This window comes from Scaptodrosophila lebanonensis, unplaced genomic scaffold, assembly GCF_003285725.1.
Source record: "Scaptodrosophila lebanonensis strain 11010-0011.00,11010-0021.00 unplaced genomic scaffold, SlebRS2 tig00001412-arrow-pilon, whole genome shotgun sequence".
NCBI lineage: Eukaryota > Metazoa > Arthropoda > Insecta > Diptera > Drosophilidae > Scaptodrosophila > Scaptodrosophila lebanonensis.
In genome coordinates this window covers 4064722-4086109 of record NW_022060739.1, presented here as the reverse complement: position 1 = coordinate 4086109, position 21388 = coordinate 4064722, and the positions used below count along the sequence as shown (strand labels likewise).

Sequence of the window (21388 nt, the reverse complement as noted above, 5' to 3'; positions counted from 1 at the left end):
CATTGAATCACGCTCCTTTCAGATGCAAACTTTCCACATTCGAAAGGAAAGCAAACGGAAATTTTTGCACGGCCTTTTCAAATCTTTTAAATAAAAATAACTCGTGAAAATAATAAACTTTTTTGCACACTTTTCACGCTTGCAGAGGTTGCAAGTATCCAGGAAAACTAAAACATAAAGCCGCTTTGCAAGAAAAATATGAAAATCATGATGAGGGGGCGCAACTCTCTTGATAATTTCCGTTTTAATGAAGTCTATTTATTAGCGGTGGCCCCCCGTAAAGTTACGGGCCACTTACTTTAAAAGGCATTCCAAAACAACAACACCATAACATTAGTCACAAAATCAACAAAACAACAACAACTCGTGTAATAGAAAATGAAAAACCAAGAGAAATGAACATTTTACGTGATTCGAAGCGAAATTTTTGGGAAAAGAGGAAAAAAAATATTTGCCAAATAAACAGATGGTGATTGAAGGGGCAGCCAGAGTGGGTGGAGATGGGTGGTGTCATAAAGGAATGCCAGATATAACTGAACATCAATGACCGCGGAATCCGCTACACTGTGGTCGTGTGGTTGTAACAACAACAACAACAACAGCAACAGCAGCCAGCAAATGCAACAATTAAAATGTTGAGTTCACAATATAATTTATTTTTAAACTTTTCTGCTGCCTTTCTGTGGCGCATGAAGATGATGACCATCATGGCGTTGACGATGATGATTATATGAATGCTGATAATGACGTTTCTTCGTTGGCTGCAAAAATTAGCACGAGCGAAAAAAATACAAGCCAAAAAACCAAAAAATAAACCTAAACAAACACGCACAAACAAATTCACACAAACACAAATGCATTACAGATACAAAATACAGCAGAGGTCAGTTAAATAGAAACGCCTATCGCAACAACATGTTCTGAAAGCCTCTTCGGTTATGTAAATTTTTGGACGATGAATTTAATGAATACTGATAAGAATTAAAAATTATAATATAGGAGAAATTACTGTTTAACTGACTGAAGAAAAACCAAAAATGATTGTTACTGTAAGCGCATTTCATATTCTTAAATACGACCTCCCTTTCTACCCTATTTTTGAAAAGGATTTACTGAACATTTATATTTTAAATAGCAAGCATGACACTAGCTTGAGTTCTGGTTCCCAGTTTCCCAAATTTAACGGAACAATAGCTTCTAGGGCCTCAGTATCAGTACAGGACTGTTTGTCTTATAACTATAAACATTAAATATTTAACTATGTAACCTTTAATGAAGAACAATAATTAAAGTAATTTCTAAAGTGTACCTATTTATGTAATGTGTGTGCTCTAAATTAGGAAAAATATTTCACACGAAATTATTGAAAAACTACTAGAAGTATGCCGAAGCATTAATAGTGTAATAACAGCTAAGCGTCGGGTCTTTGGACTAACTATTAAATAATTAAATATATATATTATATTATATTATTATACGGTTATTTTTTTGTGCTCAAAAAGTGAAACTCTCTCAGTTTAATTTAATGATACATATATTGAAAAACATTTCATGATGTCATTTTATGAAATTAATGTCCATAGCTGTGGTTAAGATTTTAATTTGTAATATTTATTCGATTTAAGCGATTTCTTATTTTGGCTACAATTGTTTTCAAATCTGCGCGTGGTATAACTCGTTATATAATTCGTTATATTAATAAATATTAGATGCGCCTGTTAAATAAAAACGTTGCAATGAAACCAAAAGTTAAAGATAAACGTTTGTTGATAAGAAAACAAAAATCGCGATTACTTGATATGCAGATCCTAATACGAAACAGTCCTGATATTAGATTATTAATGAAACATTCCGATTTTCAAATGAAAATCTGTATATTTATTTACAACTTAGATATTAAATATATATAGATGTAAAAATAACTGTAATGTTTGCGATTCGAAATGGATTTTGAAAATATTAGAAAGTGTCGATTATACTACAATGCTGGACTGAATACAGATCCCTTAATTATGAATCGAATTGGAAGGCAGCGTGTCTATTCTATTGGGTGGCACTGTAGGTACTCGCACATGCATGGCTACACAAGCTCTACACATGGAGGGGCGGCTAGATAGACAGACAGACAACATTCTGCGCTAAAATGTTTTAATTTATTAATGAGATTTATTTATAGAGCGACGACGAGGAGGAGGGTGGCGGCGGCGGCGGCGCCATCTCAGCGAACTTCCAAAAAGGAATGTGGGCGCAGTACAGGTAGTAAGTAGGCGAGGATGGAGGGGGGGAAGAGGGCGTGGGGAGATGGTGCCACACGCACACCCGTAGCACCCTTAGGAGTCATCGTCGTCTATTAGCGCTTTGGGTTTTGTATGTCATGGGTTAAATAAAGTGTGACTATGTGAGCGGTTGGAGGAGGCGAGGGAGAATTGGATGGGGAAGGGGAAGGAATTACTTGATGGTATTATTGCCGTCGTCGTTATTGTTGTTGTTCTTGTTGTTGTTGTAGCTGCGGCTTGCGTGTACGTGTGTGTATGTATGTGTGTGTGTGTGTGTGTTTGGTTATTGTAATTAAAATTATGTTGCTATCTTATACACTTGAAATATGTGGCTCCCCGTTCCAGCGACCGCAACCCGTTTCCCGAAAAACTCAGACCATATTTTGTGTGGCGCTTTGGCTTTCACTTGAATTCGCTTCTGGTCGCTCTTAATGGCTTTTCCTCTATATTCTTCACTTATTTACACGTGTGCCTTTTGTGTGCTTTTGTTTTAATTGAGTTAAAGGTGCTGAAAAATAATATAGAAGTGGGTTAAACGGAGAGGGCCTGGGGCCACAAATCGCACAAGCTGTGTACGGCACAGCTTTAAAGCGACTGAAAGTCGAGATAATGGGTGAGTTATAGTGTCTGATATAGCATGCGATGTATATACACTCTGAATTGCATACCAGTTCAAGCACTTCAGTCACTACACTGGGAACTCCTCCCATTACCAGCTATTTTGGAGGGTAATAAAGAACTAGATGTCTACAAAAAATAGATAAGGTGGATAAATATTCGTATATAAGTAGTACGAGAATATTACCAAGCATATGCCAGATAATTTATGAACTTTGCGGAAAGCAATCAGGGTTGTTTCACTACCTTTAACTCTTACGAGACGCTTTCAAAGTTACTATATAGAGCTTAGGCATATTTTTTAATAAATAACTACAGAAATGGGAAATTAATTTCCACAACTTCATCTTTCGAATAGATCTAGCAAGTGGGTTTCAAAGTTCTCTAATTTTTACAACTTTACTTGAAAGATGTTAGTGTAGAAGAAAATCATTTTAAATCGAACAGCCTATTGACCCGATTATGAAACGATATTTTTATAGGTTTGCGCTCTATAAATTGTTCTAGAATTTGAAGCTGCAAATAGTTTTAAAGCCATTGAATATATGTAAATCAAAATCGAAATGGTTTTTAAATGTTTGTTAGGTTAGTGATACTTCGAAAACAAGCTCTCTACTTTATGATCAAAATAAACGTAAGCATATGATAGAAAATTGAGGCTTCAAACATAAGTTTCGACTACAATCATTCTTCAAAATAAGAAGTCGATTCGAGGAATACTTTGGGAGAGCAAAACAAATTTCGAAAGTGTGTTAAATAATGCATATAACATTATTGAACTATATGTAAAAAAGGTAAAGTCGCATACATACAAACGAATTCGAAACATCTACATCTTTCTATTTTAGAATTCAGCAACAAATATGAACGCTGAAAATGGCAAAATACGTGAGCTATAATAATTAAAGTTCTGCAACTATTTTGTTTTTGTCAAAAAAAAGCCCTTGAACAAATTTTCTTCTGAAATTTGTTATCATTGTTATGTTTCCTTCGTTAAAAATAGAAGTATTATTTCGATGAAAACATGTTTATCAAAATGTATAATTAAGCTAGCGGTTATTAATGTTCCATGTGAATAGAGTTGTAATGACATAACCATAAGTAATTCGACAGTAACTCGTCAATACTATATACTATACAAGTATATGTACAAACATATATAGTACATATGAGCATGCATGTTTGTGAATAAATAAATAGACATATGTATGTATGTACCATGCTTGATGTACGTTCGTATGCATGTATTTATATAATCAGTAATCTGAATATCGTAATGTTGATGCCACATTTCGTGTACTTTGCCACGTGCTGCAGTCAAGGCCACTCCAAGCCCAAGCCCAAGCGCAACGGTCTAAAAAGCTAAAGCTCACTACTGGCTAGCAACGGCATTGCCGAGTCCGAATGTGGATGAGGATGGGAGCAAGAGACGCTTCTCGTTACCTGCCCCATTGCCCTTCCCATTTGATAAGAAAGAAACACTAAGCTGCGCATCAGCTGTTCTGTGTAGAAACGCGTCGTCACCATCGACCGAGCAACGAGACTGACTTGACATCGCTATTCAGAGAATTGACTGGCTGCTGATTAACAGTAACAGGTACATTGCGAGTTTCGGAGAGGGTATAGGGTGGGATGGGGTGGGGCTGAAGGTGTGCACCCTGCGGTGGCTGCCAACGAGCCGTAGCTAAGTTTCTTCACGGCAGGGCATTCAGTGAAGTGTGAAGAAACGTCTCAGCAAGCGTTGGCAGAGACGGAGACAGCGGCGACGACGACGACGACGACGACGACGCCCACTCATCCGTGGCAGCGGCAGAAGCATCACCGTAACCTCTTGGCTCGCTGCTTATCGCATTGATGTGCTCAAAAACATTTGTTAATTGGTGTTTTATTGCTGTTTGTCATAAACAAGAACAACAACAACAAGTAAAAAAGCTAAAGTCGGGTGTCCCGACTTTGAAATACTCTGTACATATGTTTACAATAATTATAGAAAATAAAAAAATTAAGAAAATAAAAAAAAAATTTGATCGATTTTACCTCTCTCGGTATTCGAACTCACGTAAAGGGTGTATAATTGCACATTTACATAGCAATTGCGTCTGTGTGAGTGTATGTATGCCTATGCGCATCTATTCGTGTCTGTGTAAGCATTTTCGCAGTCAACCAAACAGCAACATCAACAACAGCCGCGGGCAGCGCTTGAGCAGCGCTGCAGCAGCGCTGCATCAGCAAATATATTTATGGCTATAACTTCTTGTTAAATCGGTCTATCATAATGAATTTGGCATACGGACACATAATAACTAACTGGGGGTATTTCCAAAATTTTAGTTCGAAATTCCAAGAATTACGGGAGTTACGATTTGCGGGGTAGAGGGGGGAGGGAGGGGAATTCCAAAATATACATTTTCTGCGTATTCACATAAGGCACCTGGGACTAAAATTTGGTGTTCCTAGGTCTTATAGTCTCCGAGATATAAGCGATTATACGAATGGAAAATCGGGAAAACCCCCATAGGGGGGAAGTGGGGGGGAAAATCAAAAAAATAAAACAAACTCGTATAGAATACACACATAACGCATCTTTGTGCAAAATTTGGTGTCTCTATCTCTTATAGTCTCTGAGATCCAGGTGTTCATACGGACGGACAGACGGACAGACAGACAGACAGGGCTAGATCGACTCGTCTCGTCATGCTGATCAAGAATATATATACTTTGTGGGGTCTGCCACGCCTCCTTCTGCCTGTTACATTTTTCAGCTCCCGCAAACCTAATATACTCTTGTACATTTCATGTACAGAGTATAAAAACAACCAACTTTCCTGAGGATATTAAAACATACATACAAGTACTACATAGAACGAAAGTTCGTAAACAGCTGAGTTGTTCAGCTTAGGCTTAAGCTGTGACTGAGGCTGAGGCTGCGTTGCAAGGTGCGCGTGAGGGCAGCGCAATGAGATAATAAAGAGCACGTAAGCTTGTTTTTATTGTTGTTGTTGTTGTTGTTGCTATGTTGTTATTCAATAATAATTCGTTTGCATTGTGAATTTTGATTCATTTGCATGCGCACACAAATTCAAATTCCTTTGCTAATTTGTCATGTTAACAAAATAAATACATACTATACCACACGTTTATTATAGCTCTAGTAGTATATTATTATTATAAATAAATAATAATGATAATTACTTACTTAGAAAGGCTCTCAAGTGTCAAGTTGGAGGCCGCCTATGGGCAGCTGGAAGAACAACAAAACGGTTGCTGCCACCACCACCACCACAACAACAACAACAAGAACAACAGCAACAGCAACAACAACAGCTATTTACAACCCTCTGGAGGCGCAAAGCTTGACAATTGTTGTTGTTATTGCTGCTGCTGCTGCTGCTACTGAAGAGAGTGCCGCTCTCTCGCGCGCGTTGTTATGAAGTAATAATGAAGAAAAAAATTGCCACACACACTTGCACATTTACGCGCTTATGTAGCTAATGTTATTACTTTTGCAACCGATTTCAACTTGAAGATATCCGGGATTTATTCATGTTTATCTCATACGTGTTTTACATGTTTAGACTTACAGGCAGCAGCGGGCGCCAAAACACAAGATGAAGGAGGAGCGATTGCAAATTAACGCGAGGCCAAGGCGCGCAGCCTGTTTTTTGCGACCGGAACGCAGGCGACCGTCCTGCTGCTATTCCTTGTTAATGTTAATTAAGTAATTGTTATGTTTTTGTGCGAACTTTTGACGCAGCCGACAACGACATCGCTTTTGTCGCCCACAAAGCTTTGCCAGACTGATGGCGATGGAACTATGTGCAACTCGCCGCAATTGCTTAGTGATGACACAGTGCTAACGTTGCCTCTAACCGATTAGTGGCAGTGTTAGAGAAAACAAGGCTGCCACCTAGTTTAAAAAAGGTGTATGCTGTAAAACTGCCAATTTGAAAGGCTGACACACAATTAGAAAGAAAAGCAAATAAGAAAATATAATTTTAATAAATAACGTCAGTGCAATAAATCAGATTTTAGATTTTCGCAGATTTATCGGGCACGCTTGTTGAATCTTAGACATCAACGATAAACAAAGATTAAGATAGTGTCTCACTCAACAATCTACATCTTCAAAATGCTGCATTCGCAAGTAATTTTGCAAATATTCATGGCTTTGGGTAAATATTTATGGCTCGGAGCATCGATCGATGCGACTAAGAACATAAGGAAAGAATCCTGGCGTCTGTACAAAATGTATAACTAACATGTAAATCCGTGCTGGAAAACAATAAAAAATTCGAAAGATGGGATATAAATGAAATCATTTTTCGTCCAAATATCATCCCAAAATGGCTTAAATTCCATAGCAGAATAAAATGTCAATAGTGTTTGCAGACTAATGCAGAAAACTTCGGCATCTCGGATCATAATTTCAGTGTGTACTGGTTTCTAATTTCCCACCTGAAAAGTAAATAAATTCGCGATATTGTTCCACATTTAATCTAACATTTGAATAAATTGAAAGCAGTGTTGTAGTTGATTTATATATTCCATATATTTTGCATATATATATATTTATATATATTTTGTTTTGTATTTTACACAATAAAAATTATAATGCTTCTTTGTCAACAAAAACAATTGTGTACTTAAAATTCATAGATACGTGTTTGATTTTCTCTTTCCGTAATTCTTTGCGTAATTTCTTGCATATTTTGTTTTTGATAAGTTTTACTTTTTGTAGCAGAAACACTACTTGACTTACATAATTTGCGAAATGTTTTCATATGTATTTCGGTTTGTATTTCATTGTTTGTTGTTTCCTTGCTCTCTAAATACGCGCATGGTTTCAAAATAGCTTATTTGATATTAATAGTACACGTGTAGTTTTGTCATTAATAAGCATAGTTAATTAAATCGATAATTAAACAATTATGTTTGTATGTACAACGCATTCGCCGATTTCTTTGAGTCATTTGTTTTTACCGCTGTATTAATATTCCTCAATTCGAACTTAAGTTATTAACGTAGTTGTTGTAGAAATATTTAAAGCAAATTAAGCTTAAGTTAAGAGTTTATCGATTGCCTCCTACAAAACTAACGAATGGTTTTTAAATTTTAAAAATTATAATTTAGTTATCGCTGGTAAAAAGTTTAGTTTTTAGTTATTAGTTTTCAAATGAAGTGATAACAAAAGGAAGTCACAGAGCTAAATTATAAAGAACTTTATAAACAGTTGCCAGAATCGAATCAGGATCGAATGCAGCCATGGGGCTGCCAGCATGGAATTGGAGTGCAGGCTGGACAATTGCAAGACCAGAGTTGCCAGCATAGAAATCGAGTGCAGCTTGAGAAGTTGCAAGAACTATGAGTGACGGTTTTGTAAACCTCAAAACTTTGCTACTTGTGTGCTGGCTACTAATTTTTATAATGAATTTGAATTAACTGTTTCGTTTCATCAACTGTGATGTCCTGTGAGATTAGCATTAACATTAAGTTGATCGTTCTCGCTTACATCTAGGGGGACTTTGAGGGTATTTTGCTTTCATTTCTGCTTTTGTGTTAAATATGCTTAAAGACTTATAATTATATTTTTGGTGTACTTTTTGAGTTTTGTGTTTTGTTTGTTTGTTTGTTTGTTGTTGTGGTTTAGTTCATAACTGTTATTAATTAAAATAATAATAATCATAATCATAAACATAAAAATAATAATTAGGCGCATGCCTGCTGCTAGTCCTAGAAACACCGCCTGAGCAGCAATGCAAACTAAATATAATACAGTTTCTCTATTGGATTTATATTTCCGTATTTAGTATATATACTATATATTTTGTATCTTTGTTTAGGGCGCTATGCGCGCACGACCAACGTTTCCAAACTGCGGGCTTTGCTGTCCGCTGAGGCCCGCCCAAGTGTTAGACACGGCACAGTGGTTCCACACACACAACATTTCACTCTCACGCACACACATATAACACACACATGTTTAACAAACAGCATCCACCGTTGCCGTCGACGCCTCCGCTATCGCTCGCTTAGATTGGCGATATGGAGAGCGGCGCTGTAGCCGTGTCCGGCATATACTCCTTGAGCAGATCGCGCAGGCGCAAAATCTCACGACCCGCTGCCGTCAGATCGCCTTGCAGTGAGAGTTCGCGTTCGCGAAGACGTTTGATGTCGCGTTGACAGGTCTGGAATAAATGAGAATTGAGTTAGTTTTAAAGTTGAATAAATGGGATTTAATTCTGATATTAAATGGAACTAGTTCATTAAATGGAAGCTTAAAAAAGCTGAAGTAGCTCACGATAAAATGTTTAGTTAAATAAAAACTATTGCAACGAATTTGATTGACAATTAAACTGAACCAGTTCAACAGGTGGAACTTGTTCAACCAAACTGATATTCACTCAAAGTGAACTAGTTCATTAAATGGAAGCTTAAAAAAGGTGAAGTAAGTCCACGATAAAATTTTTAGTTAAATAAAAACTATTGCAACGAATTTAGTTGACATTTAAACTGAACCAGTTCAACAAGTAGAACTTAAAAACTGATATTCACTCGAAGTGAACTGGTGCTAATTCACAATAAATGACTTAGCAAAATAAATCCAATTTCGCGAGTGTAACTAACGATTAAAGTGATTAAAGTGATTAAAGTAACTAGTTCACCAAACACTAGTTAACCCAAAAGAAATTATTTAAATACAGCTGGAACTAGTTCGCACAACACCTCGTCTTAACGGGCACTTACCACATTCTGACGCAACAGATCCAGCTTGTCGCACTTTAGTCGCGTCACCTCCTGCCGCAGGCTCTCGATCATTATAATGGTCTCATTGCTGGGCGACGAACCCATCAGTCCCTGTGCCCCATCCAGACACAGCGAGCAGGCCTTGGTGGTGGCCTCCGCTGAGCTCATCGACTCCAGACCCGTATCGCTGTCTATGTAGGCGGCACCACCATCCATATGCCCCATTATGGGATCCAAGTCCACGCTGTTCAGTGACGAATCATCGCTGGTTTCGGACATGGTGGCCACAGCCACGCCCACAATGCCACCATTCTGGGCCGCATTGACTGCCGCGGTAGCCGCGCCAACGACTCCGCCGTTCGACTGTCCAGAATTGGCATTATTTGGACCGGCGACATGATGGCCATTGTTGTTGTTGTTCTGATAATGAGCCGTATTGGCGGCGTTCAAGCTCAGCGGACCACGCGACGTGATGTCCGGCGAGGATGATGTGGAATCATTAGAGGACTTCGACTTCGAAGATGACTTTGAAGCGGTGCGACTGCAGGACTGCAGCATCAAGGGAGAGACAGAGAGAGATAGAACGGGGAATTAGGTGTGGGTTCTTCTCTTTACTGGCTATATTTTTAACTTACCGCATTGGGCGTGTCTGCCTGGATCTCCTTCTTGCCGCCATGTGAATGCGTGGCTGCGGCTCCACCTTTGGTGCTCACACTAAATTTATCCGGAGGAGCACCATTGCCGGTGTCAACGCTCTGCGAGCGAGTACGATTGATCCAAACCTTCTTAACGGTGTCGATGAAACGGGAGCCTGCATGGCTGCTCTCCGACTTGGGCGTCTCGGGCGTTGGGCTGCCCGTCAGAGCCTGCGAAGAGTCGGAGCCGAGGAAATCGCGCGTCTTCTCCTTCAGCTCATCGCACAGATTCTGCAATAGAGAGGTGCGCGTGCGCAGCTCCAGCTTGGCAAACTTCTCGGCCTTGTAGCAGGCATTCTCCGCGTTGATCAGCTTGGTCAGCAGAAACTCCTTGAACTCCTGACCCTTGCGAAAGACCGCCGGACTGGGCAGTGTGGGGCCGAAGAAGGGCACATCATCGCGGGCCGTCACACTCACCTTGTAGCGGGTGTGGGGCGTATTTGGCTCTAGTGCCTGCACCACAATGAAGGCGTGCAGAAAATGACTGGCAATCATGTCCGGGGTGAAGGGTGTGTTCGATTCCTGGAACACTATGGCCACAATGTCGTTGCCAATGTGCCGCTTGCGCTGCAGCTGCTGCGGATCCCCCTCGGTGTAGGGCAGCAGTGTGGAAACATGGAACATAACTTCACGCTCCTTGAATACCTCATAGACAGCCGTATCGCCAGTGTGGCCGTTCTGTATGTCCAGCCCACCACGATAGCCCTTGTGCTCCTTGAGGCGAATGCGTTGCCCGAGCACATCGAGGAACTCCTCGAACGCCGGCGATGTTTGATTATTGCTGAACAGCTCCTCCTCTGTGGTCTGGCCATATCTTTGGTACAGCACGCCGAACTTGAAGTGCGAGACAAGGACATGCTCGTCGTAGACGCTAATCAGCTGCGAGGCCTTGGAGCACAGCACGGGCATAAAGTTGTCCACCTGTATCTGCTCGTTGAGCAGCCGCACCATTTTGGCGGGACTGGGCTGGGGACCCATGCAGGAGACCGGAATCAGCTCGTGCATTGTTCCGGTGCGCAGACGCAGCAGAATACGGACATGCTCCTGATTGGCCACATTCTCCGTCTTAATCGAGATGAGCACCGGACCCAGCTGCTCATCATGGCCCACCAGATTGGAGTGCTCGCGAGCCACATAGAAGCGTCGATAGCATTTGGCCGTGTCGTCTGTCTCGAACTTGGCCATCCAGGTGGTCTGCGAGAGCACAGGATTACCGCGCGCATCGTAACTGCACTCGTGCTCGGTCCCATCCATCCAGTAGCCGCCGTGCATGGGCCGAACGATCATCGGATATGGCGCCGGCTTGGCCAATACCTCCTCCAGGAGACGCTGCGAAGCCGGTATCGTCGACACGATGGATGAGGACGATGACACCGACGACTGTGACTGATAGTGATGGCCATTGGACAGCAGCTGTCCGCCCGAGGCGCTCACAATGCCGCTCAGCTGTGGCGAGGCGGGTGTGGAGCTCGAGGCTGAGGTGCTCGAATGATTCATCGAGTGTCGCAGCGTGGCCCGCGATCCCGAATGCTGCAGCGACCCGTTCTGATGGCCGCCGCTGGTGTCGTGTGGGGAGTGCGGCTGTGGCACGCGCTCGTCCCCCGAACTGCCCCGATGATGATTCTGATGATTCTGCAAGTGGGCGAGAAAAGAGGTGGGGAGAGACAAATTAATATAAGTGTGCGACAGCATGGCAGAATTAACAACAACAACAACAACAACAAACAGAACAGCAACAGAAACTAGCGAACGTTTGATTACATGTCAGACTTTCATGGCTTAAACCCACACACGAGCCACATTATAATTTCATGCAATTATCGTCAATGTGCAGCGCCCAGAGGCCCTGAGCTGCGACTCTGCTCCGTGTATATATGTATGTATATAGTAGGGCGTACATATATACATACATGTATATACCACATATGCAAATGCCGCCCTCGAGCCTCGCTGCATAGTTGGTAGTTGAGTTGGATAATGCCAGGCGCAGTGCAGTTCGGCTGCCTTGCAATTTACTGGCAAACTATACGTATTTTGAAAAGCGTTAAGGCAAATAAGCACAGTAGGAGGCATAAGCAAATGGACCCAAAGCTTGTAACGCATCCAAAAGCAACCCTAGGGCTAACGAATCTGTCTTGATCAGAAGATTGCTTATCATGAAGCGTGCGATATTGTAAGGCTTAAGATCTGTTCTAATTCAGCTCCAGTTTAATTTTAGTTTTTTAAGATAACTTCGTTCTTAGTTTTCAGGATCCTTTTTAGAATTCAAGTTGTTGGTTTGAAATATTCACGTTTTAGATATTGATATTTCCGAGTTAAAAGGATTCTTTGCACTCCAATTCATGACACAGAGTCAGACCCATGGATGTTCCAGAAAGCAAACAAATTCTTGTACATTTTAAAAGTCCTTCCTCTGCAATCAGTTTATTTATTTGATCATCAGCCAGGAAGTTAAACTAAATACTATTTGTGTATTATGGGCATTTAAAGAGTCAAGTATTATTATTATTATAATTTTGCTTAAATTCATGATTGCAATTTTAATTTAATATATTTTGTTTCAAGTAATTTTTTGAATTATACGCTTATTTTTCTTTTGTAAAAAATATATATTTACTTATTATTGCATTATTTTTATTAAATTTTATTTTATATTATATATGTATAGTTCTTTGTCTCATTTCTATTTAAATACACATGCATTCGTCTTAATTCTTTTGCCTTTTATGTTTTTGTATTTTATTATAAATATTCGAATATAATCATTTTTTAAATATTTTCCAATAATTTTCTTGCCTATTTTTTTATGACTACTATTTATTTTCTTTTTCAACCTTACCTAATTATTTGAACATTTCGAAAAATATTAACTGCTTTTGTTTTGTAATCGAGCTCATGTCCCAACACTGTTTCCGCCTACTGTCCCCCACACACTGTCCACATATGGCGGCGGTTGCCTATAATGTTATTACACCAACTTCAGCTATCAGTTTGCCATAGTTAGGAAGTTAGCACACCCATTTGGGCTATGGACTATGCTCACCAATTAGTTCGGAGCTGACAGACAGCAGTTGAAGCCATTTGCCGCAATTCTGATAACATTATGCCAACATTTTCATTTAGCAAGCGCTCGTGTTGACATGAACTTTGCTTATTTACACAACCAGTGGCTGTGTGAGTGTGTGTGTGTGTGTGTGTCTATAATATCTGTCTGTGTGTGTGTGTGTGTGTTTTGTTAGCGGCGCCAGCGCAGCCTTTGTCTCGTCACACTTCCCCGCCCAACCAGCCACATGCGTTTTGGCCATATTAAAAAGTCCCTTTTTATTTGCTACCATTTTTCTATTTGTCTGCCCATTCCAGAGCTTTTTGTAGCAGTTTGGCTTCCAGCCAAAAATTTAGTACGTTTTAGTTGGCGAGAAAGGGCGGGATGGGGAGATGGAGGGGGGAGAGGGTATTGGCTGCTTTTCATTGATAGTTCGTGCCTTGATTTAATAGTCTGGTGACTGTCAACTACAACTGCTGCTGACTGGCTATTCAACAAATAATCAGCTGTAGTTCTTTGCCCCAGCTAAAGAATTTATTGTTGTTAAATAATACTAAAGTGTTGAAAAGTGTTGTAGAAATAATTTAACTTAATACTTTCTTCAAAAATTGTGTAAATGCCAGTTCGTTCACAAATAACATTATCTGTTCATTATCTTTAATATAGTTAAGTGCTTGTACCATTAATTAGCTTTGTTAGTCCGTCCCATTCCCCTTCTTGCAGCCAATTTGTAACACAATCCATTGCCTTCAAAGCGAACAAATGTCGGTTAGTCTTTATTTGGAAACATCAATCTATTTGGCTTCTTCGCTTTACTTATTTATGGGGCAATAAAATGCGTTATATATATTTAATTAGTAACTTGAATGCGTAAGAAAACAAATGTAAGATTGTTAAAATATTTGAGTCCGCGATAAAAGCAGCAATAAAATAAATTTAGCAATCGATAAAATGGTTTCTTTAACTCAACCTTTAAGATAATGCAACTGGACTACTTTATTTTGTAAGTTATTATTTAAAAGGGCTTTGTAGAGAAACAAAAGTTGCACATTAGCCCGTTTGATGGAAACATTTCAAGTGAATGCAGTTCGGTCTTTTTTTTTTTAAGGCCAACAACTTCATATGGCCACAGTTTTGAAAGCACTGCCATTTAGGTTTTGTTTGGATTGCACAACTATTTGTTAGTTTTGTTGTTGTTGCAGCTGGCATTGTTCGGTTCGGCACAAAAGCAAAATGCAAATTCATGCTGCACTATTTAATTCAATTTCAATTTATATATTTCTCCCTTCGTATTTAGTTTGGCATAACATAGTATGCATTCATTAATAACAAATGCATTTGGAGCTGGAATATGATAGCATTCAGTCAGCTACTCATGCAATCAAGCGCTCATTTATGCATGCAATGATACCTCCGGCAGCACCACCAACCACCAGCACCACCGCCGCACCACTGCTCCATTGGGCAGCGTGTGAACAAACTTTTGCTGCCATCTCCCCTCCCTTCCCCCATTCCCTGTCTTCACCCGCTCCGCCTAAATGTGCCTCTATGGGGCATAAATTTGCTAAAACAAAATATGCAAATGTTGCCTGCCTCCTGCCTGCTCTGCCCGCTCTGCCCGCTCTGGTGGAGCAAAATGAAATACAAAATTTATGTGGCAATTGGGCAAAATTAATAAATTTTGCTGAAACTTTAGACACGGTCTTTGTTGTTATTTTAGCAGCGAACTGGCAAATCGCACGCTTAGTTGGCTTCATCAACTGGGCGTTCATTAAATGTTTGTTTAAATAGCGGACACACAGTCTCGTACATTCTATAGTACATAACGATCGGAACAGTCGGAGCTGTCGTTCCCTGTGATAGATGTGATAAGCATGTCTGGAGACATGGCCATAGATTGCTGGTGGTTGTGGGGGGAATGCTTGAGGGTGAGATTGATAATGAGTCATGGGCAATAAACAAAATGTTGGCAAGAGTGTGATTATTGCTAAACGAAGCCAAAAAATTGACCGAGACTGCAGACAAATTTAAAATCCTCATCCGAGTGACCAAATTGCACAAATTTGGGGGAAAGCAGTGAAGCTAGTGGGAGAGGGATGAAGGGTCAGTGTGCTGGGTAGTTTGCTTAATTTATCAAGCGCACGAAAAGTGTCAAGATATGTTAGTAAGTGTATATTGTTGGCTGAACTTGATTAGATGTGAGGCATGAACAACAATAAGGGAGCGCTTTGTCTAATTAGAAACGCAGCACAGAAAGGAAAGAGGATGGAAAACTAAACGGACTTAATAAGCCACGTAGCCAAGATAATCGAAAGTATAGAAACCACAGTCTTAAGTACATTATAACTTATGGTTACTTCAGAAATCGTAAACTCCAAAAGAACTGACTGGCATTTGATCGTTCTTAAAACTGAACTGATTAGATTAATTGAGAAGAAAAGAAAACTTCACAGAGAAGTCGGGGAATTGTTCTAGGAACTTTTGATCAAAAAAACTGTAAGATCTGACGGTTCATACAGTCGGACAGATATGCCGCGTCTGTGTCTATTTTAAGTACATCATTTCCTTTCTTCTAAAAAGTGTAACTAATTGAAACAGAAGCAGGCTAAGAGATTTTTAATAGACAACGGAAATAAGTGCGCAATTTTCTTCATATTGTCTATGCGTATTAGGAACACTCAAAAAATAATATTAAAGGGGGAAACAAATTGTTTGCGACCGGAAAAATGTAATGTTGAATAAACTGAAATATAATGAAGTACAGCGAGCAACGAAAGCACGAAAATTCAGCGAACAACCAGCAACACTCTACACAAAAGTATTATGACAAACAGAACAACATAATGTTGATCACGATGGTGATGATGATGATGATGTTGCTGTGCCGATTCTCGAGAACTTAAGCGGATTACATGGCGGGCATGACAGAACGCGCTAAGAAGCCGACGAGCAGAAAAAGTGTTACGACGTACAAACATGTCTACACATACACTACATATCTATAGTAAGTGTATGTATGTTGAACGAGAAAAAATCAGCGCATATGGCGGCCCCAAAGTCCAGGCGGCAATTTCGAGGTTAGTAGAATTTGGTGTTGCGCAAATGTTGCGTTTGGTGGGGGACAGATCTGTGCCAGACCAGACCAGACCAGAGCAAGGGCTAAAGCCTCAGTCAGAGTAACTGAGGCTCTGTCAGCCAGTCAGACAGACAGACAGACAGACAGACAGACAGACAACCCTCAATGGAAGCGACTATGCATTGAATAGCAATGAAGAGGCAGGAGGAGGCGGAGGAAGCGACTCAAGCACATGGCGATTTGCATAAGTCGAAGGGCAACAAAATAAAAATAAAAATTCGCCCCCCATGTGTGTGTGTGTGTATGTGTGTGGGTCTCCACCAAGTCCTGACAACGTCAATGCAAGAACTGTTACTGTTGTTGTTGTTATTTTGGTTGTTGTTGTGATTTTTGTTATTGTTGCTGTTGCCTCAAGTGCAGGCCGCGCAGTCATTAAAAAATGTGCATTTCCCATTGTGTACTTATGAGTCAATGTGTGAGTGTGTGTGTGTGTGTGCGTGTGTGTGTGTGTGTGTGTGTGTGTGTGTGTGTGCGGGGGCGTAGGGGGTTGAGCACCAATCTTTGTCTGCCATCGCCATCATCGTGATGAGTCGCAGGAGCTGTGAAAACAACAGCATCCAAGCAGCCAAGCAGCAACAACAAAGAACAGGAAGCTGTTGTGTGTGTTGTTGTTGTTTGTTGGCATTGGCAAGGGCAGTGTGGCAACCAAGTGGAGGCGTTGGGGTTAATGGCGGGGCAAGGGTCGGGGTCATACTACTAGAGGTGTTGAAAGAGTGGCATCTGCGAGTGCATCAGAAATGGGCTGACACAGTTTGGCAAGCATTGCCTGCAGCACTCATTAAAAATTTGTATGTTGCCTTTGTGCGCTGTGCTCGCTGCAGGCGAAATGTGATTGCAGTGCTTCCGCAACTGTGCAAACGAGAGTGAAATGGCAAAAAATATGTATAATTAAAAATTTCCAAAAACACAAAGCAAAAGGCATTGAATGGAAGATTGAAAAGAATGGAAAAACATATCAAAAGACAAAATCTTACTGTGAAATGACTGTATTACTTAAAATTGTATAATTGTCGTCGTTCTGATTGTATTTTATGCGCGAATTGCATTTTGTTTCAAATAAAAATTTGCATTCATCATATTTTATTCAAATATTCAACAAAGTATTTGAAATTGAGAAAGTAAAACAACTGCGATATGCAATTAAAAGAAAGATTTTATTATAATTTGGTTATCTGGTTATGCAGATCAAATTTTATTTGCTTCTGAAAGCCTTAAAACATTTGGTATGCAACGATTGTCTTTAATAATATTGTCCTCCTTCTTCGAAAATGATTAGCCCTTGCTTTACTCATGAGCTGGCAATTGCGGGCTGTTTCCCTTCAACTTATATAAATGGAAAGTATTCTTTTAAATTTTTTGAATGTGTTAGCAAATACTGTCAAAAAATAATTGCTGTTGATTATTATCAAACTGTTATAACGAAATGTCATTTATAATTTCGCTTTTAGAATAATTGCTAAGCTGTGACAAATTAAACACAATCTACTGCATATTTCATGATACTCGTACCTACATTTGTATACTCTTACAGTACAAGTATGTCACGCAGAAAATTTGTTAAAGCCTTTAAAACTTGAAAGCTTGGCACATAATTCTAAAACGCGCCCAGCCCCAAAACAACGATGGCAGAATAAATAATAAAAACAAAAGTAAAGCAAAAAAGAAGCAAATAAAGAACTTGGCGTTCAAGTGATTGATATATGCTGTCTGCCATGTTGGCTGCGCACGTGTAGCAACGTGTCTGCCCCTCCCCCTCCCCCTCCCCCCTTCTTTAGGCCAAAGCAACAGCAGCTCACTTGACATGATTTATGCGCCGTGCTGTAGTTGACAAACACGCTGCACTTTGGTGTTGTCTACACGAGTGTCTATATGTGTGTGTGTGTGTGTGTGTGTGTCTGTGTGCATGTAAATGGTAAAAATATTTCTCAAATCAAAGCTGCATAAATCAAAAGTGCCAAAATTAATTTAAACCTACTTCTTTGGCAACTGTAAACGCCAGTCACACTTTTTGCAATTCAGCTCAGACGCAGTGCAGCCCAAACTGTAGAATTGCTCTCACATTGTTTGCCCCTTTTTTTTGGGCTTGCCCTCGCACGTGATTTTAATGCCAACTTGGGGGGAGTCTACAAGCATTCCTTAAACGCTTTCACAAACTCAATTTCCATATACTTGTAGTGTTTTGTGAATCACATTAAATGGCTGCTTATCGCTCGTAAAGAAAGCGTTTAAAAGGCAACAATGGCGAGCAGAACTTCCGCGGATTAATCTTGTTCTTGACTTCTTGCTGAATTCCTAGAAGCGATTATATAGAAACAATAATAAATGCGCTATACAAATCAAAATGAACTCATTCAATCAGAATGATGAAGTGTGTGCGTGAGCTCACATGTTCATTAACACACAACGCCAACTAATTCGCTTGCTTGGAGGCGTCTTCTACAACAATAACAATGGCAACAACAACAATGATATTAAGCTGCATTGTCGCCGCTAAAAGCCACAAATTATATTGTAAATGTGCTGGAGCTGAGCTGCACAGCCAACACTTCCCACATAAGGCAGCTTGCTTTTTGCGACAATTTTATTAGCCCGAACGAAATCGAAAGGCACGCAGCTACTTATATGGCCAAACGATTTTTTGTGAGCTGTTGTTGATTTTGCTTTTTGGCATTTTTAAATTTATGCAAGTGGCAGATTGATTTTAAAATGCCATAATCAATAAAAAAAATTTGTGAAAATTTTGTTTGCACCTAATTGATGGTTTTGAATTGGTTTTTTCATTATTTTTTTAAAATTTTTTTGGGCAATCGTCTCAAAATGCCTGTCATGTGAAATCATTAGTCGAGCGCAATCTTTAATCAATTTTTAATTTGTTTCCATACTTTATAAGCCTAATTGCATTTAGTTGCAAGCATGCCTTCGAGTCATTATGTTTGTCACAACACACTAGTATTGTTGCTGTTGTTGCTGTTGTTGTTGTTGCTGGTGACCCAGTTCGTGCGCAATGAACCCGAGCAGAAGTAAGCGAGCGAGCAGCAATCAAAAGCTGCATAATTTAACTTATTGGCCATCGTCGTCAGCACCGTCGTGTGCAGCATAAAATTACAAGAAAATAATTCGAAGGCGCTGCCTGAATGTTCCCACACGCCCACACATTCAGACTCGCACACCCACACCTATGCCCATACCCACGGGAAGCAATGATTGCAAGTCATCTGGCCGGGTAATGCAACAGTTCCCAGTTCCCAGTTCCAAGTGCCAAGTCCCAAGTTAACCAACTGAACCTCAACTTCGGGCATGCCTCGCTGACTCTCAACATGACATGTCACGGCTCTTTGCGCACGGCAGACACGCACAAGACCAGCTCCACTTCCCTTCAGTAGCAAAAGCAAAGACCTAAACAGAAACCCTTTCACGAACTATAGATCAACTCTACAAATAGGCTGTATTTGAAAATACCCCTCAAATTAACCTGGAGTACTATGGAAATGTTTAATGAGCAACTAAGCCAAAGAAATGACTATTACAGACACCTATAGTTGTTGGAAGACTAAGCTGATATTCTAAAAGAGAGATGTGGAAGCAACTTCTAAAAGGCACCATATTTGACAAGTTTTATAAACTTTCAACAAAGTTTTTAGTACTTATTGGAAATCAGGGTATATGGAATATCTTTTTCAGATGTAATTGAAAGTAAATCAATATTTTATGTTTTCTTTGCAATATTGTGCACAAAAACTTAATATATTTGTTTTGTATAAAATAGCGTTTCCTTATTTTGTCACTCTTCTGTCTTCTGTAGTCTTATACTCATAACTACTAATAGTAATAAACAGTATACTAATTGCATTATTAGAAAAGATTAGTTGCCTGAATTAAAAAAGTTATCCCTTTTAGAAAAAGAAATCATAACTATATGTCAAGTATATATGAATTATCAAATTTAAGTGCCTTCTAGTTTGCCCAAAATAACTTCATTTTTATACCCTGTACCCGTAGGGTAAAAAGGGTATATTAGGTTTGTGCAAAGTATGTAACATACAGAAGGAAGCATCTCCGACCCCATAAAGTATATATATTCTTGATCAGCATGACGAGAGAAATCGATCTAGACATGTCCGTCCGTCTGTCCGTCTGTCCGTCTGTCCGTCTGTCCGTCCGTCTGGATGAACGCAAGGATCTCGGAAACTATAAAAGCTAGAATAACCAAAGTTGGCATCCAGATTCTCCTAGGTCCGAGTAAGGACGAGTTTATGTTTTTTTTTTTAATTTTCCCCCCCTTCCCCCGCTACAGAATTTCGTCAATAGCGTCCACATTTCAAATGCTACCTAAACCAAACTTTGCACACATAATTAATATATAATTGTCTACTGTTGTGTAAAATTTTATTCAATTCGGTCAATTCTAAGAAAAGTTATTAGCAAAACAAATTCTCGCCAGTACAACCCCCCCAAACTGCAGCAACAAGTTCGCTCTTCTTCTTCCTCTTTTTGCTGCAGCTATGGGCGCATATAACTCAGTGACGGATATTCGTCTGGGTACAGGGTATTACACTGTCGGGCTTGCTTGACTGTAGCGTTCTCTCTTGTTTTTATAAATAGGCATGTTTTCTGGTTGCTGCCATCTCTTTCATTAGCTCAGTGCTTGTCAAACTGTTGGCACTTTTTTCTTCACTTGGCGATCACTTACAAAAGCATTTTTCGGTTTTTTGTTTTTTCTTTGGCCGCTTCTTGTGCAACAGTTGCTTCGGTTTAAAGCCCAAAATTTATTACATATACACGTAAGTATTGTTTGTTAACGTGACTGCGTCATCAGCAGCGGCAACTGCAACCCTTTGGCTGTCGTCGCTGCTGCGCATGCGCATTGAAGCTGCGC

At 39.9% G+C, this 21388-nt stretch overlaps 2 protein-coding genes across 5 annotated transcripts in view; both read right to left on the bottom strand.

The window, feature by feature from the left end:
• LOC115631696 (1-phosphatidylinositol 4,5-bisphosphate phosphodiesterase classes I and II) overlaps positions 1-6654 on the bottom strand; it is a 73405-nt gene extending 66751 nt beyond the window's left edge. Inside the window, exon 1 of one of the 2 annotated variants that reach the window (XM_030528521.1) lies at positions 6476-6654. The gene's annotated coding sequence lies outside the window, so the exon portion shown is untranslated. Of the gene's footprint in view, positions 1-6090; positions 6316-6475 lie in introns of those variants that run through there. The other variant, XM_030528519.1, reaches the window with a different exon arrangement.
• Positions 6655-7513: 859 nt separating this feature from the next.
• LOC115631944 (rap1 GTPase-activating protein 1) overlaps positions 7514-21388 on the bottom strand; it is a 155779-nt gene continuing 141904 nt past the window's right edge. For all 3 annotated transcript variants that reach the window (XM_030528797.1, XM_030528798.1, XM_030528799.1), the window contains 3 exons: positions 10274-11965; positions 9639-10187; positions 7514-9079 (listed from right to left, as the gene is read on the bottom strand). In XM_030528797.1, the coding sequence (XP_030384657.1) occupies positions 8924-9079; positions 9639-10187; positions 10274-11965 (2397 nt within the window). In that variant the 3' untranslated portion in view covers positions 7514-8923. The remainder of the gene's footprint in view (positions 9080-9638; positions 10188-10273; positions 11966-21388) is intronic.